Consider the following 16,447-nt stretch of genomic DNA (forward strand, 5'->3'; position numbering starts at 1 on the left):
CGAGATTGTTCTAGAAAATTCGAAAAAAAATACCAAGTTGTTTTGTCACACTGGCAATTGTAACCGCATAACAGTCACATTGAGATTATACATGAGCTTCATAATGCAGTGGCAACGAAATTTCTATCAGAATTTTTTTTTGACTATTCACCCAATAAGTGATATGAGTTGTACAAAATTTCAGCCTCAAATAAGCACTTTTGAATTCTTAATGATTTTTTGAAATATCACTTCCCTCCCATACTGCAATAAAATGCAAACTTGGTATCCCATTTACTCAATGCCTACTTTTGTCGAATGTTACAAATATGCAGTTATGGGCAGTACTTTGCCTAAGAGATTATACCATTATTTTTTGTAAATAAGGAAGTTGATTATATTATTTATGTGATATTGTGGACCATCAATATCACATATCACATGTTTCAAATAACACAGTATGAAAGCTCACATTTTTATAAACAATTTTGTGGAAGATCAATTTTGTCTTAAATTTCATTTTTATGCTCAAAGTGCAAGTAATAAAAAAATACATACGATTAAAATCTTCAAAATAATTTCATAGCCCTTTCTTTCTTATTTCAGATTTATCCGCAAAGTAGTCTATGAACAACTTTTGAAACTTAACAATACGCAAATTTCCTTGCAAAAATATTTTTGATATCTATTTAAGTTCAAAAGTTATCAAAGGTAATTAAAATCATTTGTTTTTCAAGGCATTTTACAACACATCTGTAATTTTTTGATATAATATACAATTTGATTTTGTCTTTTGAATGCTGTCAAAAATATTTTTTAAGTTTGCTCCAATCAGAGATTTTCACAATCAAAGCAGACATGTGTTTTCGTGAGAAAAACAACAATAACTCCCAAACAGGAGAAGATAGCAAGTTTCTTCACTCACCAAATTACGCATTTTTCAAACCTCTAGAAGTGTTTCATAGACTACTTTGATGAGATATTTGAATTGAAAACGCTAGAACTAGAAAACCAGTTTTGGTCGGGCGTGACCATAGGAAAAAAAAGCTCTTAATAGATCAATTCAATGGATACAAAAAAACTTTTTTTGCCAAAGTTGCTTGAAATTGAATGGTTTACAACTTTGCTGAAGTATGTATAATATAATGTCTAAAAATAAGAAAGTTAGTTACACAATTTCAATGAAAATTTGGTCCACCAGAATTTTCAATAACACCAATAACTAATACAAACAACTTTGTAGAAAACCGTTTTGGTCTAATGTTTCATTCTAAAGCTTAAAATGCATCTTTCCGCGTAAAACTGCTTTCTGGACCATAGTGCATTGCGAGAAGGGCATTTTTAAAGAAAAAAAAAAAAAACTAACAAAAACTTTTCAATTCAGAGAATTTTATTGAAATCTGTTATGCTGTTCACGTAGGCGTGAAATGCATCATATATTACTTGTAATTTTGATAAATCAAATTTGATTTATAAAAATATGTTTTTCTTCATTTCTGTACATAATTTACGCTTATATCTAGCATATTAAATAACTAAAAAACAGTGCACATAATTAAACATATTTTGGAGGTAAAGTGCCGTCAATGAATGAAATACAAGTTTTTAAAGCTCAATCAATTGAAATTTGAGGGGACCATAAAAGATCCATCGGTTGTAGAGTTGTAGAGAGTCGACTGTATTAGAGTTATTAGTACTTTATTTTTATAAATTTGATGATAACTTATGAATGACAAGAATTTAGTAACTAGCGATGTTGCATAAAATGTGTATCATACCTTTCCCTACAATGATTCTGAAAGTTTAACAGTTCGGTCGTCGCGCTGTTGTATTTTATACAACACTGGTGAAAAAACCTCGCTTTTCGATCACAACAGCAGCGTGGTGGTTCTGACGGTGGTCAACCACGCGGCGACTGGAAGGTTAAATAAAAAAACAAAAAAATTGGACGAAAAAAATTGTTTTTTTTTTCAATCTTTAATCTAAGTTAACTTTAGAAGTCGATTAACCGAGCACAAATGAAAAGTTGGATCAATAATGTCTCAAGTAAATTTGTTCATAACGACAATTTCCTAAAAGATTGCCGAGTAACTCAACCACAAATTGTCTAAAACAGAAAAGTTTGATTCAAAGCTTAAACCGAAATATGAGCCTTCTTTATCCTAGTGTGTTCGATTCCTGGTCGATCGAGAATCTTTTTGTAATGGAATTTTTTTGACTTCCCTAATTATTAAAGTATCATCGTACTTGCCACAGGAAATACGAGTGCAAAAATGACAGCTTTGGGAAAGAAAGCTCACAGTCATTAACTGTGGAAATGCTCGTAGAACAATAAACTGAGAAGCAGACGTTGTCACAGTAAGGATGTTATATCAAGGAAATGAAGTTTCAAGTTGTTTTTTCTTCTAAATGGTCGATTCGGACCATTGTGCAACGAAATAAATCGAACTATCAAAAGCCCCTCGAACCAGTCAGAATGCCAGCAGCCACTTCTAACACGATCAAAACTCTGGCTTCCGCATGTGTGGGGACTTCATTTGATCACCCACAATCACCGTGCAATTGTTGACGGAATTCCATGTAAATGTGGAAGGTGTAATTTTTCATCGCGCTCACTTGGCAATTATGTTGCCGAGTGGCGCACTATTTTTGGAAGTGCCGCCGACCGCCGACCGAACTTGGACGCAGGCAAATTGCGATTGAATATTTATGGCCTTTTACGAGAATCGCCCTCTGAATCCGTATGTGACTTCATTCTCCTCCCGTTGGCGAGCAGCTGATCGTGAAATGGTTCGTAGTCTTCGCCGTGGCCTCGGAAACAATGACCATTTGCATAAAAATGATTAAACTGTTTGTGTCCGTTTGAACGAATGCGGTGGCATTAGGCTTGAAGAAGATGAAAAATTACAGTGTATTTTTCCCCGGCACCGAGCGGTGTCGCTTTTGTCACCAATAATGCAATGCAATGATGGCGCAACCAGCAAACGGGGTAGGCTCAAAGCACTGAAGACATTGGTAGTGCAACGAGCAGCTGGTGGTTTGTACCATCTAAGATGTGAATAAGGAGAGAAATGCTTTGTTATTGTTTCATTTAAATTCAAATAAGTTTCGGTATGCGGGTTTGCTGAGAAAGTGGTTATCGCGATGATCAATGGAATGCGTTTTTTTTAGGATCAGCAATTTATAAATGTTTGTTGTTTGACCAGCGTTAAAACTGTGAAACCCTTTGCTATAGAAATCACAATGAGCTACAATAATCTCGGAATAAATGCTCCAGAAATTTTCTTCCTCATCTATCTGACATTGCATTCCAATCAAAACAGAGCGTTTTATATCAGCTTGTTATCTTTTTTGAATTAATTTTGGTTTTATTGCGGTTTTAAATACATTATTTTGGATTTAGGTCAGTTCTAAGACAAAACTGTTACTCAAGATAAGAGTAATTGACCGAGAGTTTTTTTTATATGGTAAGTACAAAGATGTCAATTTGTTAGATCCTAGAGGCATACGAAAATGGCATTCCTAAAGGATCACTGATATCCTAAAATGTGTTTTAACGAACGTTACTCACAATCAGCACCGCGTTGCGCAAAGGAAACCCCTCCCTGCAGCAATCTCAACCGTAAACATCGGTTAGGCAAACGAAGGCAACCGATGAAATGTTTGTGTACACACACCCCGGAGGGATTGATCCTCTTCCCATTGCCGCCGGATTTTAGCAGGGAATTCTTCCAAGCCAGAAGCTCAGTGTATGAAATTTAAATATTTATTTGTAGTCATACGGTAGCTGTGCACGGTGTCTGTTCAAATTCCGGCAGCGATATCTCATTATTATTTATTATTTTTGTACTACAGCTCCTTGAAGCGCACCGGTGGAATTCGACTTCCCTTCGAATGTTATTTTAATTCAGAAACACATTCACTTGCAATAATTTATAGATCCAAAAAAGGAAAGAAAAAATCCGCTTTCTTCGCCGCGCTCCGATCCGAATCAGGGATCATTTTCAAATCCGAGATTAATTTCCTTTCATTCAGTGAGTGGAAGTCGGCGACGCATTGCTTGCTGTTGCTAGTTGGGCGCGAGGATTAATCTTCCAATTTCAACCTTCGTTTCTCTCAATTACATTTCATCCCTACGCGCGCACCCCATGGGAAACTACTGAATGCTGGGAACAAGATGAGAGGCTGGGATGAAAAGCCGGGACGTTTGCCGCAATTAACGCACATCCTCCGGCGCAAGCTTCGGAAAACATGGCGCTTATGTCAAAACATCGATCCGAGGACATGCCGAGCGACGACAAGGATAAATGCTAATTAACGATATCAAACGTTTCCTGCCACGGCACGGCATCGTAGTCTGAAACATTGAAATCGGATCGAATTACAGCAGCGCAGCCCACGCGAGGATTTGAAAAGGCGATCATCAAGGAGGGGTTCGTAGAGAACAAAGCTCAATCGGAGCGAAGCGATAATAAAAACATAAAAACTCCTTCGTCTGCGGATCACAAATCAAGCACCGTTTGAGTCAGTCGAAATAGAGGTGTGCGCCGATGCGTAGTTTACTGGCGGCGGTGTAGGGATGATATATCGGAACGTGGATAAAACGTCGAAAGCAATCAATTTTCAACAGCGATCTGGATTTGGAATAGTTTTCCGGATTTATTTTGTACAAAATGTCTAGTTTTGGACTACCCGAAGACTGTGGTGGAAATGTTCACATCGCGAAGCAACTCCCGAGTGTAAACCAACGCAAAACAAACATGACCGACTCGCGAACGAGCTTGGTGTGAGTACGTTAAAAAAATAGTGATTTGAATTCATATAAGCACATTCATTTTGAAATGGTAAAGAAATCAATCCTAAGAAAAAATAGGTGATAACTAATTTTGATTATCGATTCAAAAAGGTTTCACTAAATTATACGCTAAATCATACACAGAGTTGATTTTTAAGGCTTCGCCTGAAAGATCTAAAAGATACAACTGCTACTTCTTGTAAATCTTGCAGATTTTTGATTATTTGTCGGTACACTTCTTGACCAGCACAGTGTGAAACTGGGTTGTTTGCGATGGACAACCAGATCTTCTTCTATCGCTTGGTGGTTTCAGCTTTACTGGACGTCAGATCAAAGCATTTATATGTTAAAAAATAATTTTTAAATACTTTTTTTTGGAATGTTACAAAAATTCCATAAAAAAAGTGATAAATTTAACAAAAAGTGTATTTTTTGTACATAAAGGCGTTTAAGTCACTTTTGATGCTACGAGTAATATGTTGTACTTGTAAACAACACCTTATGTTATTGTGAGCAAATTTATGAAATTATTTGAGGCAAATAAACTGGCTAATCAAGTTTAAAGCCACATAAATAAACACAAAAAAATATATGAAATTGGCGCTTTAGACGATCGTGTTATTTTGACAATTGATGCTTTTTTATTCAAGAAGATCTGTCTCTGATATCTCGCATAACAATTCAGAAGGACCAATCTCCAGATCGTTAGTTTTGTTCCCCACATTTTCATTTCCTATTTCTCAAGATTCAAATCAATCAGTTTTTCATTGGGTGACGATTTATTATAACTGATTGAAGGCCCTCTTGATGGAGAGAGATTCGATCATTGATCGTTTTAAGCAGGGAGCCAATGTATGATTGTGTTTAGTATCATACAGGCGCATCTACGTTGATCGATTTATTTTCGTCGACTTTCTCTTTGGGTTAACTCGATCAATTTTCATTATATTTTACGGCGCGGCCTATTGAAGGGTACTTTCTGCTGAATCCCGAATAACAGATGAAATCAGTCAATCGACCAAGTAATTAAATAAAGAGAAAATCGATGAAGAGAAATCGATCTCTGCAGTTACGCCTTTATGATACTGAACGCGAGATTTGTGGGTGTTGGGAGCAGGCTTGATAATACTCCTCAACATCATCAGAGTTCGATGATATACTCTAAAGCAGCATGCTGCCTTTTCCTCTTTGCGAGGGAACGAAAAAATGCTAAGCAGAGAAGCAATGACAAATGAGCGGAGAAGATTCAGCACGAAATACGATAGAGTCAAATTCAATAAAAAACAGTGCCACTCAAGAGTTTTTTTTCAAGTGTAAAGGCTCCCCCAGATCTAAGCGATTTTTTACGGTGACAACGACAAAAAATCGTAGCCATTTCGCTGATGTTACGCTGCATGCACTGTTTGATGTGCGCGTCTTAGCCACAGCGTCGCGATTTAGCTGCGATTCGCGTCGTGTCAGTCAAGATGGTTCCATAGAAGAGTGTTTGCAGCGACACAACGAAATCGCGACGATTATTTGTCGCTGTCGCCGTAAAAAGTCACGTAGATTTGGGGGAGCCTTAAGTAAATGGGAACATCACAAAAAGAGAGAAAGAGAGAGAGTACCAGAAAAAATCCTCTCATTTTTTTGCACTCTCACCTGAATCGGTTGAGAATCTGTGCTGAAAATTTTGAGTTCAGTTTTTACTCCTCAGATAACAGCAAAATCGCCTTAACTTTGCATCACAGAGGGGTATTTTTATCAAGCCTGTTTGGGAGATGCTATCGAATGACTATTGGCCATTTCTAAACAACAGTAGACGAATGTAGCCCAGAATGAGTCTAAAAAATCGTGATCGAAAATCATCGATTTGGATAACATTGCATACATGTTTTCAGTATGGTAGAATGAGTGTTTTCCATAGATAAATCGATCATTTTGACACAAGAATAACTTTTATAATGGCCTATGAGGTTTTGCATGCAACTTATTTGATTTTGGAGAAAAATCCTTCTTCTTCTTCTCCTTTTTGGCATTACGTCCGCACTGGCACAGAACCTGCTTCTCAGCATTTGCTTTTCGTTTTAGCCGAGGACTTTTATCGTTTTAGCCGACGCTCGGCTAAGGAAGGCTTCTGGAGAAAAATCCATAGAATCTTCATAGAAAACAGATGTTTGAGACAAAGTCTCATGATGGAGAAATTTTTAACGAATTTTTTTTGCAAGAGAGGATCTTGGAGAATTTTATTTTTTTTTAAATATATACTATTTGATAATTGTTATATTATCTTGTATTATTCTAAATTAGAATTTCTTTAGAAGCGACCATTTTCGGGTTATTTCAAGTTTAATGCAAAAGTTTGATAATAAATCTTCGAGCTGTTTAGTAGAATACCTATAAGTAGATGAAAAAAACCGAATTTAGTACTATACCATTTAATTCCACTAGAGTTTGTATCCTTTGACAGATACGCGTATTTCGACCTCAACTGTAAGGCCGTCTTCAGTGTTGTGTACTAGACTCGACTTTTTTCGGTTTTTTCATCTACTTGCAAAAGTTTATTGTTCAAATAATAAAATAGGAAAGAAATATTGCCTATACTCTCAAAAACCTGTTGTTCTTGATAGAGGATTGCGAAGAACTAATGAAAATGGCCGAGTTAACTGTTAAAATAATACATTTATGCATTAAACTTGAAAATAACTCGAGAAATGGCTACTTCTTGAGAGGTGATAATGATAAACATTATGGTTAAGAGTTATTTCAAATTTTTAAATTTATAATCAAAATTTACTTAGTTTGACGAAAAAAAATTACCTACAGTTGTTCTAAGGAAAAAATTTTTATAAAAAAAATGTCTGCAACAAGAAACTTTGTGACATTGGTTTCCTGTCAAGATCCTACAGTAAAAATTAAAAAAAAATCAAAATGGGGTTTTTGTGTAATTTAAAATAAAGGTTTTATTTTTGAATTTTCCATGCTAAACAATAGAATAGGGGAAGTTGTAGTAAAATTAACACCGTGCCTTTTACCGAGGAAAAAAAAAACAAATTCCGATGAATTTTTATCACGCAAGGTTCAGGTTGATACGGAGGTCAACTGAAGTGAACATATTAATGAGAACAAAAATTTTGAAAATTAGAACTGACATAACTTTTAGCTCGGAAGTCTTGAGGTTTTTCAGTGAGGTGAATATCGTTATGATATGATGTCAAAGATAGGGGGCCCAGATAGCCGTAGCGGTAAACGCGCAGCTATTCAGCAGGACCAAGCTGAGGGTCGTGGGTTCGAATCCCACCGGTCGAGGATCTTTTCGGGTTGGAAATTTTCTCGACTTCCCAGGGCATAGAGTATCTTCGTATCTGCCACACGATATACGCATGCAAAAATGGTCATTGGCACAGTAAGCTCTCAGTTAATAACTGTGGAAGTGCTCATAAGAACACTAAGCTGAGAAGCAGGCTCTGTCCCATTAGGGACGTAACGCCAGAAAGAAGAAGAAGAAGATGATGTCAAATCTGATACTTTTAGAATTCTTTTTGAATAGGTTACAATTCTCGCATAATCTGGGATAACGCCCTAAAAGCCATTGGTAACTACGTTTGTAGCTCGTTGTTTTGAGCAAATGAATGAATAAGCATGTAAAGCTACACCACTGATAGGTCGAGAATGATGGTTTCCTCACTATAACGTTGTTAAAGAATGTGTAAATCCATTCAAATACTCAAAAACAACGAGCTACACACGTGGTTACCAATGGCTTTTAGGGCGAGATAATAAGTTATGCGAGATTTGCATCGTTTGTGGCAAGCGATAAAAATATGTGAAAATTTAGCTTTTTTGGTCTGAATTCGTGTCGCTACTATAGATAACTTCCCTATTTTTGATGTTGCGCGAGAGAACTATACATATTCCTCGTTTTTCTATCAGAAATAGAATGATATCCTTAAGGTGTTCATTTTACCACCCCTTCCCTTATTTTATCAGTGTTCATTTCTGTCCAAAATTAACAGTTTCAGAATTGGAATTTTTCAAATAAATTGCATGCAAAAATTTATAGACCAATTTTGAAAGTTATTCTTGAGTCAAAACGATCGATATATATCTATGGTAACACTTATTCTACCATACTAAAAACATGTGCAAAATTTACTGCATTTCGTTTTCCAGTTCTGATTTGCGTTCCACATGTCTGTACAGTTTAGAGATGGATGATTTCTTTCGCCAATCATTCAAAGGCTCATCTCTCAAACAGGTTAGGTGACAAAATATCAAATGACAAAACTCTGAATTTTAAAACGTCAAATGGAAAAACATCGGAAGTCGAGAATGTCGAAAGGAGAAAATAGTTGGAAGAAGAGAATTGGAAGGACATGATTTCCTTGGAATCATGATTCTCTTTGGAAAGCATTCACGATGTACCAAACGCAATTCATAGCATAGATTCCTTATGCTATGAATTACGTTAGCACATAGTGAATGCTTTCCAAAGAGAATCAAGCTTCCACGATGTAAACAAAGAATTCTCGCGAAAATTTTCCAAATGACGTAAGTAACAATGAGTGGTTCCCTCCTCTCTCCCTCTCTTTTGATTTTTTGTCACTACTTTGGTCGATTCATCCTTTAAATTGTTGTCCTATTCTACGTTTCCGGATTCGAACTTTTGTCTTTCGACTGTTTGTCCATAAACTGAACAAAAAGTGAGCGATGGGCTCTAACCACTTTATAGAGCACATACCTCTCACGCCGAATATCTGGAATCGAATCCCATTCCCGTCTTCATATAGTCATTTATGATTGTAAGATTATAATGACAGAGGCCTTCCTTATCCGTGTGGTTAGAGTCCGCGGCTATAAAGCAAAGCTATACTGAAGGTGTTTGGGTTCGATTCCCGGTCGGTCCAGGATCGTTTCGTAATGAAAGTTTCCCTGACTTCCTTGGGTATAGAGTATCACTGTAGCTCACGATAAACGAATGCAAAAAATGCGACTTTGGCAAAGAAAGCTTTCACTCAGTCTTCCCAAACGAACACCGAACACGTTGGTTCAGGCGGTTTCGGTACTCTCATTGTACTCTGTTTTCGCGTACAAACCGAAACGCTCGAAACTGAACCTAAACCCAAACATATGTAAAGTGAACATCGGTGCAAACGCCGGTTCGAAAACCGGTCCATTTGTACCTCGATTGCAATCGTGGTTCAAATTTTGGTGCAAATCTTCGGTTGCATTCGAGCTTCAGAACGATGACACAAACAGAGACAAAAAATTGTTGCTATCCACGCTTATCAATTTCTACTTATCGTGTCTTGTTGTTTGATATAGTAAAATCCTTGGTTTTTTCATTAAGTTAACACTGAATTTTACTCAAAGTATTGATCTCAATTGATCTGCTTAAATGAAACATTTATTCAAGCCTCAAGGGTCTTGCGATTTAAACCAAGAAGTTCCATATATGATCGTAGAAATTTATCCGCGTGGATTGCAACCGTTCTCTGTCTGCCTGCTTTGTGCCATTATTTGAAGGGTTCATTCATTTATTTCATAACACCGAAAATTGCCTTTTTTGATACCCACCCACCCTCTCGTAACGCTTTTTATATGAATATTCTACAAATTTTGTATGAGCCGTAACATTATGAGGAAGCCCGAACTCAAGTTTGAATCAAAGTTTGAACCGAAGTGCACATGTACCGGGTTCGGTTTGATACACTGGTACAGAGACAAAGCGCGTTTGTGGTTCAACACCAGTTGCAATGTTCAAACCAAAAATGCACATCGGTTCGGTTCATGGGAAGACTGCTTTCACTTAATAACTGTAAAAGTGGTCATTGAACACTAAGCTGAGAAGCAGGCTCTGTCCCAGTGAGGACGTGATGCCAAGATGGAAAAATAACAAGAATATAGTGACAACGTCCTTCGCTGGTCCCGAAATGAATTGGCCCAGGTCTAAATCTCATTAATAAAGTTAACAAAATATCGTCGGCAGCAGCGTTTTTGCACAGCGGCGAATACCTCTAATTCGAAAGTCGCCAAGAAGATGAAAACCGAAACCGAACCAAATCGAGAAAAGTGGAGACACGTAACACTCTCCTCCTCGCCAACCAGCGCGGGAAGAAAGCGCCCGAATCAAAATGTTTCAAAATTGATACATCAATCATTTTGATCGAGACACATCTGGAGCAGTCAGTGGCTGTTTTGATGCAGGTCGATTTTTTTCTTAGAGAGAGCAAACAGAAACTCAGCACCAGTCACAATTCGACAGAGAAGAGGAAATAGAAATACTTACTATGTGACAAGTGATCCACAAAAGGTGGAACATGGAAATCACATTAGGTGATTTGGCGTGTTCTGTCTTCACGTCCTGCTGCCGGAGGATCTGATGTGATGCTGGTCACAGTTTGCCGTTTTTTTCTGTTCATGATCCGTCGCAATTCGAAGATCGGATTCGATTATATCTTCATCGTTATAGCTTTCATCGCGTGCTTCCCACCGTTGTCAGTCAGGTGGTGAACCTCTAGTGTAGGTTGACCACCATCCGCATAGATCAATATCAATCCCATCCCATCCCGGCCCCGTTTGGATGATTTCAGACAAACGATCCCTTGCGAAAAACCACCCATACGTTTGCAAGCCCACCACCAAACCCTGTCAAGTGCCGTTTATTTATTGTTAAAATTCATTTGCATGCCGTGTGTGCCCTTTGGGGGCAAATTCTATGCCCAGGCACCGTTTGGGTTGGGGAAGTTTCCTTGGATTCGGACAGAATTGCATCCCGCGATGATTGTTGCGACCGGACGAACAGATGGCGGCGGCCTACGCTGCCTTTGAGTAAAGTTACGATTTGTTTGATTGCAATTGATGGTTATTGGGGACAATTTGTAGCGAAGGTTTTATTGCACCGAAGGAGTAGTTAATCAGTGATGGTTGTGGAATGTAAGGGGCGTTTTGCACCGTAATGAAGGTATTTCAATATATTGTATGGATTATATTGTAACAACTGGTTGAACTTTAGTTGATTTCATCAATAGTTTAAAAAAAACCATCATTTTTTCGAGATTTTATCTTTTAGACCTTCTGTACTTATTGTCCTTTGGCCATTTGTCTCTAAACCAGGAAACTAAGCGTTAAAATTTAAATTACATTTTCAACAAAGTTGCACAGATTTGCAAAAAAAAAATAGATTAGAACAGCAAATCTCGAGATTCGCTTCCTAAAAAACTTCCCATAGGCCACTGACCGGACCCCTTTCTCGACGACAATGTAACACACAACGAAAGTGTGCTTCAAATAAGTTTCCCAGGGCCCATGGTCCACCCGGAGGGGCGTATTCGCCCATAATCGAATTTCCCCCCATTTATTAATTCACTGATCCACAGCCACCCACTTTGGCGTGTTGGAGGTGAGCTCTTGACTCCGGAAGAAATACCAATGGATCCGCGTAAACTTCATGGAGAAAGAGAGGGGGTAATTGAATTTTATCTACCTCCACTGTAGTCCGTCCTTGTCCTGGACTTTGTAGTACTCGTAGATGAAGGTTCCGTTATTGTTGTGCTGCAGCTGGTGCAGTTGTTGCTGCTGTTCGAGTTGCTGTTGTTGGTGGTGATGATGCTGTTGCTGCTGTTGGTGCTGCTGCTGTTGATGGTGAGCGAGGGGATTGAGGACAAGACTAGAATTGGTATTGTGGGCATCGTCTTCCGGCGACGACGATTGTGAACCACTGCTCGGGTGGCTGTGGTGGTTCCCATTGGTGCCAACTGGACTACTGCTGGCGGTGCTGTGGCTGTTGTTGTTGTGGGCACTGCTACTATTGATGGTCAACATGGCGGACGCCGGGGAGGTAGCTGCTGACAGTGGGTGTTCATAATACCTGCAAGCGAGAGGAGGCCCCCCAGAAGAGAAGAAACGGATGATGATTGGGGAGGAGTTCGCGGTCGATTGTGTTCGGCGCGACGCACAGTGGCCCAAAGCTGGCCCTAACCGAAAGACTATCCAAATTTGATAAATTATCAGCAACTAAAATCAAATGCATTGGATTATTGATGAATAATGAAAAGAAATATCCGATGCCGAAAAACCTGACAAACCACTTGAAATGTCTTGCATTTTCTCTCATTCATATCATTTTCCCTGTATATTTAAAAGCAGTTGGTCCATACTGACTCTACACTTTGATTGATTATTATTGATCATCCGAAGTAAATTCATTAGATATCTCTTACAGTTTGAAATATACAACAAATTTGCTAGAATTGAAACGAAGGGAAGAAAACTCTACATCTAATGATAAAATAGTCAATTATTCGCATGTTTTGTATTTACTTAGTCCCTTCTGACTTAACGCCGACTAAATGTCAACTTTTCCATACTTCTTGTCAAATTTTGTCTGGAGTTCGGCCACTGTGCGTTGTGCATGATAGGAGCATAGGAAACGGGGAGGGCATTTTGGGTGGGGTAACGCGCAATTCAATTGTACTTACCGAGCATACGCTGCTTGGGTGGCGCTGATGTGTGCGATGCTATCACTGCTCACCGGATCACCAGACATTGGCGATTCGGGGTGCGATACGATTCGACGGCTACATGGGAGAGAAATGTTCACAGGCGATTGGTGTTTCGTTTTTTTTTGCTTTGTTTTATTGTCTTGTGCCATCTAAGGGGCTCCCCGTAGCGCAGAGGAATGTCTTCATCAGGGGGTGTGCTGCGCGATCCGACCAACAGGTAGTAGCTCCAAGGGCTCCGAGCTATGGATATCTAGGTTCCATCGGTATGTACTATGATCTATCTGTAGGTTCATATCTCGATTTTGTCTACTAGATAGGTATTCAATATCAGTTTCTAAACCAACATGAACGTGGTAGATATCAATTGCTACAATTGTTCTCAAGTCTACACTGTGGATGAAGTACGTTTCGTACAAACATCTCATCCGTTACGTCACTTGTTACCCCCAGTATAAAGAATCGATACTATCACATCAAAATGTAAGCCACTTACAAATTTGAACCTTGCATGGAAACATCCTTACTCAATTAAACTCCCGTAGATGTTGAACACAATCTCGCACAACCGAAAGCATGTTACATAGAAACCTTTATTTACGTGAAACAAATATAGAATTTGTGTGCATTTGAGGCTACTCGACGTTCGCTTAGCACATGCTTATTATTTTTTTCTAATTCAGGATATTGAAACTTATGCTTTACGAAAAGAACATCGTTAACGTAATTACATCTTTCTTGATGCACGAAGATTTACCTTATTGACTCTTCGACTACTCTTCGAAGATGTGCAGATTTGAACAGGTAATCAGTGATCATTAGGGGGCTTTATCATTGAAATTCATCCTAACTGTGATCTATATGTTTTGACCTCGATGCCTGTCTAAGGTTATCCTAGTACCATACTCATTCTTATGGAGGATGGAAGACACGATAAGGGTTTTCATAGTTTCTCATGCCTAGTGATGTGGTTTGTGCATGACTATCAAAAAATTCTAGCTCGTGTGAAGAACGATATCTATAGTAAAAATCTTGGGAAGATAACTATAAAAAATGTAACAAGAAACTTCTTTGATCATGAAAAAACGAATGTAGCAATCCTCTATAGCATTTCTGAATGAATCAATGGATAGTTTTTTTTAAATATCAACGACCAACCCTATCCATAGAGAATTGTCAAAAGACTCTTGAGTAATCTTTGGAAGAGGTTGTGCATAAATCTAAGACCAGTCGCATCGTACTGTACAAAGTACGAATGTGGTGGTGTTAGCGATTTCTGAACATGCGATCTCTTTTGATATAAGTTATCTATCAAAGCATTGCTGAAACTCTTGACAATTTTCAGAACAATTCCCAGAGTGTCAAGAAGTTCTTGTCTGATTCAAAATTCGCGTAGAAATTTCTGGAAGTAGTTCTTGGTTAATTCTTGAAAAATGATCTCATCGAATTCCTACATCCTACAGGGTGTCCGCAAATTATCCGAACAGCAAAATATTGGAAAGATGATCTCGCATTGAAACCAATGAAAAATCAATGTCCATGTACCTTTTATAATATGTACTTCTATATTTTAACACAAAATACAACTTTTAAAAATTTGGAAATTATTGCTTGTTACTGAGATAGGCAAATTTAAATTTTCTGGAGACGTTTTTCCTGGGGGCTGCTAGTCATACTGGAGATATGTTATCCCTAAAACCTAAAAGAGATGAATCCAAATGTCCTATTATGATTTGAAGTAATCTATATGTTAGTGGCTTCAAGTTAGACTGGAAATAGAAAATTGTACGGTTCAAATCCAGTGAGTTCTATGGACATTTCTCTTCCGTCATAAAGTTCGGAAAACAGCTCCCTTTAAGACACCTCAATACATTTGGGTTGGTTTCGCAATTATTTGAAATCAGAAATGTATCAAACCTACTTCTTAAGAATATAATAAGCCAATGTTTAAAACCATGCAAGACTATTGAATTTATTATGCTTGATTGTATAGATCCATGTCTTCAAAGTTTGTACGGATAATTTGCGGACACCCTGTATTTCTAATTTAGTGGAAGGTCTCTAAAGTATCTTTCCTAATCAAAATGGTCTCTAAAGTTTCTTTATTTCCTTATTCTTTTTGCATTGAGTGCTGATGCAAAATTGTACCGGATCCAGAGAAACCTTCATAGATTATATTAGCATTCCTCGAGGAAGAGCTTCAACATTCAACTTCAACAAGAACATTCAGAATCTCCTATAGGGATCTCTTATGAAATTCTTCTTCCAAAGCTACTGCTTCCACAAATTTCCTCATGTTATTTTGATTTTTTTTCCCAAAACTCTCCTGGGATTCCCTTCAGATATTTTTTCACACTTCAACTGAATTTTCTAGATCTTCCATAGATTTCCATAATTTTTCCCAATGATATCCACTAAGGTGTATTCTAGAGTTTTTGGAAAAAATAGCTTAAGGGTTTTTTTTTCAAGAAACAGCTGTTCATGTAGATTACTTTTAGAGTTCATTCACGATTCCTCCCAGAGACTCAGGAATTCCGAAGAACCCATCTTTTTTTTCTTGGAATTTCTTCTGCATTTCATCCAAATATTTCCTAGCATTCAATCCAAATATTATCCCTGCAGCTTTTCCAAATATTCCTTAAAATGTTTCTCAAAACATTCCCATGCATAAGTCGATTTAAGTTTTCACTCCAGTAGATGCTACAGCAATATTTGCAACAATTCCTCTAATGATTCCTGCACAATTTCTTTCAAGATTTTGTCCAATCTTTTTCGAGAAATCCCTTTAGAAAATCCTGCGAAATGCTATCCTGAGATTCGATTGATTTTTTTTCGATTATCTTAGCAAATAATTCATGAAATCTTCGAAAACTTCTTAACTGGAGTTCCATTGAGGATGATTTGGAATTTAAACAGGTTGTATCAAAGGTTACTTTAGGATTTTCTGCAGTAATACCTCACGGATTTATTTTTTAGAAAAAAAAAACTTCTTAGCGTTTTCCTGGATACATTCCTGGAAGAATTCCTGAAAATTAAAAGTTGCAAGAGTTGCTTCAGAAATCTCATAGAATTGGTGGAGGAGTTTCTGTAGCATTCTTAGTAGTAATCTCTAGAGCAATTGCTGAAGGTATTTTCAGATAAATATCTAGTTGAAATCTTCTATGAATCCAGAGAGACTATTAGAAATTCCTGG

General features: G+C 37.7%; 1 protein-coding gene across 5 annotated transcripts in view; it reads right to left on the minus strand.

The window, feature by feature from the left end:
• The window catches only part of LOC5564305 (protein grainyhead), a 682,122-nt gene that overhangs the window by 212,736 nt on the left and 452,939 nt on the right, over positions 1-16,447 (minus strand). For 2 of the 5 annotated variants that reach the window (XM_021842680.1, XM_021842679.1), the window contains exons 2-3: positions 13,234-13,332; positions 12,240-12,623 (exon numbers count right to left, since the gene is read on the minus strand). The exons of the other annotated variants lie outside the window; for them this stretch is intronic. In XM_021842680.1, coding sequence (XP_021698372.1) covers positions 12,240-12,623; positions 13,234-13,301 — 452 coding nt within the window. In that variant the 5' untranslated portion in view covers positions 13,302-13,332. The remainder of the gene's footprint in view (positions 1-12,239; positions 12,624-13,233; positions 13,333-16,447) is intronic. 5 annotated transcript variants of the gene reach the window in all.

Source organism: Aedes aegypti, chromosome 2 (assembly GCF_002204515.2).
Source record: "Aedes aegypti strain LVP_AGWG chromosome 2, AaegL5.0 Primary Assembly, whole genome shotgun sequence".
Classification (NCBI taxonomy): Eukaryota; Metazoa; Arthropoda; class Insecta; order Diptera; family Culicidae; genus Aedes; species Aedes aegypti.